The sequence below is a fragment of the Erythrolamprus reginae genome, chromosome 9, assembly GCF_031021105.1.
Source record: "Erythrolamprus reginae isolate rEryReg1 chromosome 9, rEryReg1.hap1, whole genome shotgun sequence".
NCBI classification, from domain to species: Eukaryota; Metazoa; Chordata; class Lepidosauria; order Squamata; family Dipsadidae; genus Erythrolamprus; species Erythrolamprus reginae.
Window position 1 is genome coordinate 58,194,474 of NC_091958.1, and position 3,917 is coordinate 58,198,390.

At 52.9% G+C, this 3,917-nt stretch overlaps 1 protein-coding gene across 1 annotated transcript in view; it reads right to left on the reverse strand.

Moving 5' to 3' along the window:
* Positions 1-2,943, reverse strand: part of CREBBP (CREB binding protein) — a 52,282-nt gene extending 49,339 nt beyond the window's left edge. Inside the window, 4 exon segments of the mRNA XM_070761596.1 lie at positions 17-711; positions 2,858-2,876; positions 2,879-2,910; positions 2,913-2,943. Of these exon segments, the coding sequence (XP_070617697.1) occupies positions 17-711; positions 2,858-2,876; positions 2,879-2,910; positions 2,913-2,943 (777 nt within the window).
* Between the last annotated feature and the right edge of the window lie 974 nt (positions 2,944-3,917).

A 3,917-nucleotide genomic window follows, 5' to 3' on the forward strand; every position in this document is an offset into this window, starting at 1 on the left:
CATGACCCCCACATACTTTTGCCATGGCTCCTGCCTGGCCCGTTACTTGAGGAGACGGCTGCGCCAAGGTCTCTGCCAGCACATTTCCCGCATTTCCCTGCATGGTGGTGACAGGATACTGCAATCCGGCACCTCGGCCTCTTCCGGTTGTGCCAAGGGAACCGTTCATTACCTGCCCTTGTCCTTGTTGGCTCTGATTCATTAAAGTGTGGCCAGAGTTATTGTTGAGAAGACCTGGATGAGCCTGGTTGAAGCCAGCGTTCATACATATCCCAGAACCTGCCTGGGAGGCTGCTGGACTGCTTGTCACCATTCCCACTTGTTTCTGTGCTTGAGAATTCAGGCCTGGAGTGGCTGTGGCGTTGGGCCCAGATGTGCTGGCTGCTTGTTTGGCCAGGCTTGAAACACCGGCATCTGCCTGGTTTAATGGACTCTTGCCCATCACATTCAGGTTGCCAATATTCACACTGTTCGGTTGTGCTGGGACTTGGCTATTGATGCTCTGCTGGAGGGGGCTACCAGAGTTGTTCACATTCGCAATTCCTTGGTTAAGAGAAGAGCCACCGCCCCCCCTCAGAAGTTCAGAAAGTTGTTTGTGTTTAGAAGCTGCATCTGGGACAATGCTTCCGCTGCTGTTTACAAGGTTCAGCTCTCCATTAGGGATCAATTCATCAGGAAGGTCGTTTTCCAAATCAAAGAAAGTTCCAAAATCTGTAAAGTTAACAGAAGTTTGTGTAAGAAAGAAAATCTTTATACCCAGTTAAATCAATTCTGAACACAGTTTAGAAACACAAAAAAAGCGATGGAAGCAGTTGTCAAAGAAAATTTTAAAAACCACCATATCTTAATATTTATTAAAAAAACACTATAACATAAAGCAAAAGTAATGAAATTAAACAAAGAACAATAATAAATTACATGATTCAAAAACATTTTTGGCCTTCTCCGGGTCCCGTCGACTAAACAATGTCGTTTGGCGGGCCCCAAGGGAAGAGCCTTCTCTGTGGCGGCCCCAACCCTCTGGAACCAGCTCCCCCCTGAGATTAGAACTGCCCACACCCTCCTTGCCTTTTGTAAACTCCTTAAAACCCACCTCTGCCATCAGGCATGGGGGAATTGAGACATCTCCCCCGGGCCTATACAATTCATGTATGGTATGTTTGTGGGTATGTCTGCTTTAATAACGGGTTTTTTAAAATGTTTTTAAATTATTAGATTTCTCTTGAATTGTTTTATTGTTGTTGTACGCCACCAAGAGTCTACGGAGAGGGGCGGCATACAAATCTAATAATAAATAAATAGATCAGAAATCCACAAACAGACAAATACACTGAAGAACATGTACTGCATTACTATGGTTTACAATATCTCAAATGATCATGTAATCAATCAATAAAGATGCAAGCAGACCAGCTAGTTCAGTGGATTCCTATATTGGTAGTAGCAATAAAGGGTTCTGCTACCATAAGAAAACTGTACATTTGTTTAAACCCTAAAGCAAAAGTCTAAAAATTGTTCCGAACCTCACAACACTAGCACTACTATCGTCTTCAGTACTTTAAAATGACTTTGAGCTTTCAAACATATACATATAAAAATGTTTTGAGGATATCCCAAAAGGCACATTTTTGAAATAGCAACTGGACTTTCTTGATTTTTCTTGAAGCTTTAACTTCTTGAAGTCTTTTAGGAAAAAAATCAAGACTTGTTGCTGTTTGAAAAAAGCATGTTTTGGCATAACCTGGATGACTGAGAACTTTCACAGACAAATAGTTTAGGGATGCTGGTTATGTCTGTGGGCAGTGGAATGGGGGAAGAGATGCTTCAAAAGTAAACAATTGTTGCATATGGTTTATGGCGATCGTACCACATTACAATTAGGGATGCATTCTCAAAATTTAACTTCTAAGCTTCCCATAAATCACATCAATCAGGCTGAACATAATAGTAAGCTATAGTTTACTGACAATCAAATAAAGAAATAGTTTGCCTCTGTGCCTGCACAACTCATTTAAGTTTTATTCAAGCTATTAGATGGATTAGGAAAATTAAAATATGAGGCATGTATATTAACATTATCTAAATCTGAAGGTGACAAATGTTTCAAAAAAGTATGTTATATACATAAAAAAGTCTTTTCAAAATTAAATAGACATACACTTCATGTAATTTTGCTAATTCAGTATTTCATTTATTGTGCTTATTTGAAGGATTGTCTCTTCCCGTTATATTTACCAACCCACTACAACAGGGAGAGAGAGTGTTCCCCGTCCCTGTCCCCCTATTAAGAAAGTCCAGCTAGTGAGACTAAGAAGAAGGGCCTTGTCTATAGTGGCTCCCTCCCTGCATTTTATAGATGGGGCATACTGTCAAAAAAAGGGAAAGCAGGAATTGCTTGCATTTCTACAATATAATGCATGAAGTTGCTCTAATTTCGAAGCCACATTACAGCTAAGCACCTCTCTGCATTGCATGTGGAAGCACTGGGCATCAACGAAAGAGGCTTTGCAGCTTCTCCACAACTTCTCTTTGCGAGAAGGCCTCCTAATCGGGCCCAACCAAAAGCCCTCACGCGAGGGAATCGCCGGGAGTCGGGGGCACGAACGCTCCAAAAGGACAACCACCACTGGGCCCTCACCGCAACGGGGCAGTTGGACACGTCCGAGGGAAAGGCGAAGGCCCCCGGGGACCCGGCGTGACCTTGCGGGGCGGCCCCTTCCAGAGCACCCCCGGCTGCGGCCCCCACCGCACAGCCGCTCCCGCGGGGCTCGAGCAACCAGCGGGGGGACGGAAACCCGAGCCGAGCGCCTCCCCGCCCGAAGGCTCCCGCGCAGCCCGGGCGGCAGCCTCGGCTCACCTGTGGTGTCGGAGGCGGAGAGAAGCCGGGGGAGCTGAGCTTGGCCCGCTTGCGTTGGGCGGCCCGTCCAGCAAGTTCTCCGCCATGGCCTCCGCCGGCCGCTGCGGCTCTCGCTCTGCCCCCGCGTCTCCGCGCTCTGCCGGCCGCGGCTTCTCCTCCTCCTCCTCCGCCGCCGCCGCCGCCTCCTCCGCGTCGTTCTCCCCGCTGGCCGCCGTGGCGGGTCTGGCCGAGAGGCAGGGCCGCCCTCCGCTTCTCCTCAGCGCTTCACTGCCGGCCGCCCCCGCCGCTGCGCGGACCCCCATCTCGGCGGCCGCGACGGGCAGCAGCAGCAGCGGCGGCGGCGGGACCCCCCCCGGAGGCGGCGGCGGAAGCGCGGCGGCGCCCCTCCCCCTCGCGCAGTGCCCGGATGGCGCCCGCGCCCTCCTCCCTCCTCCCTCCTCCTCCCTCCTGTCAGGCGGGCGAGTCAGTCGCGGGCGGGACGCCGTTCTCGCTCCGCCCGCGCGCCTTGGGGGCCCAACGTCCCCACGGGGAGCGGGCACCGCGGGGGCTCCCGCCGCTGGACCGGAGCGAGCGGGCGGGGGTGGCGGCGGCCCGCGGTGCTAGGCAGCGCCTCCTGGAGGGACCCGGCGGCCGAAGCGCAAAAGGGGCCCGTCCGTGCGGCGTCAGCGGCCCCGCGCGACTTCCCTGCAGCCCGGCTCCCGCCCTGGCCCGCGCCCGACTCCCGCCCGCGACGCGCTCCGGCTCCGCGACAAGATGGCGGCTGTTGATTCCTCAATTAAAAAAAAAAAGTTTTTCTCTTCTCTTTTCCACAGACAAAGGGGCGGGGCCGGGCGTGCGCGCTCGCCTCATTGCGCACGGCTCGTCCCCTCTCGCTTCGCCGCCGCCGCCGCCGCCGGAAAAGCACGATCGCAGCCGAAGCTGCGCCGGCCGCTCGGTCCTCCCGTCGGCGTCTCCCGCGAACCCCGGCGAGGAAGCTGCCGCTGCCCCCCTGGGAGCCGGTTCGTGCGCCGCCCTCGACGGGCCTCCCGTCGTCCCCACTGTTTTCCTGTCAGGGGTTTCA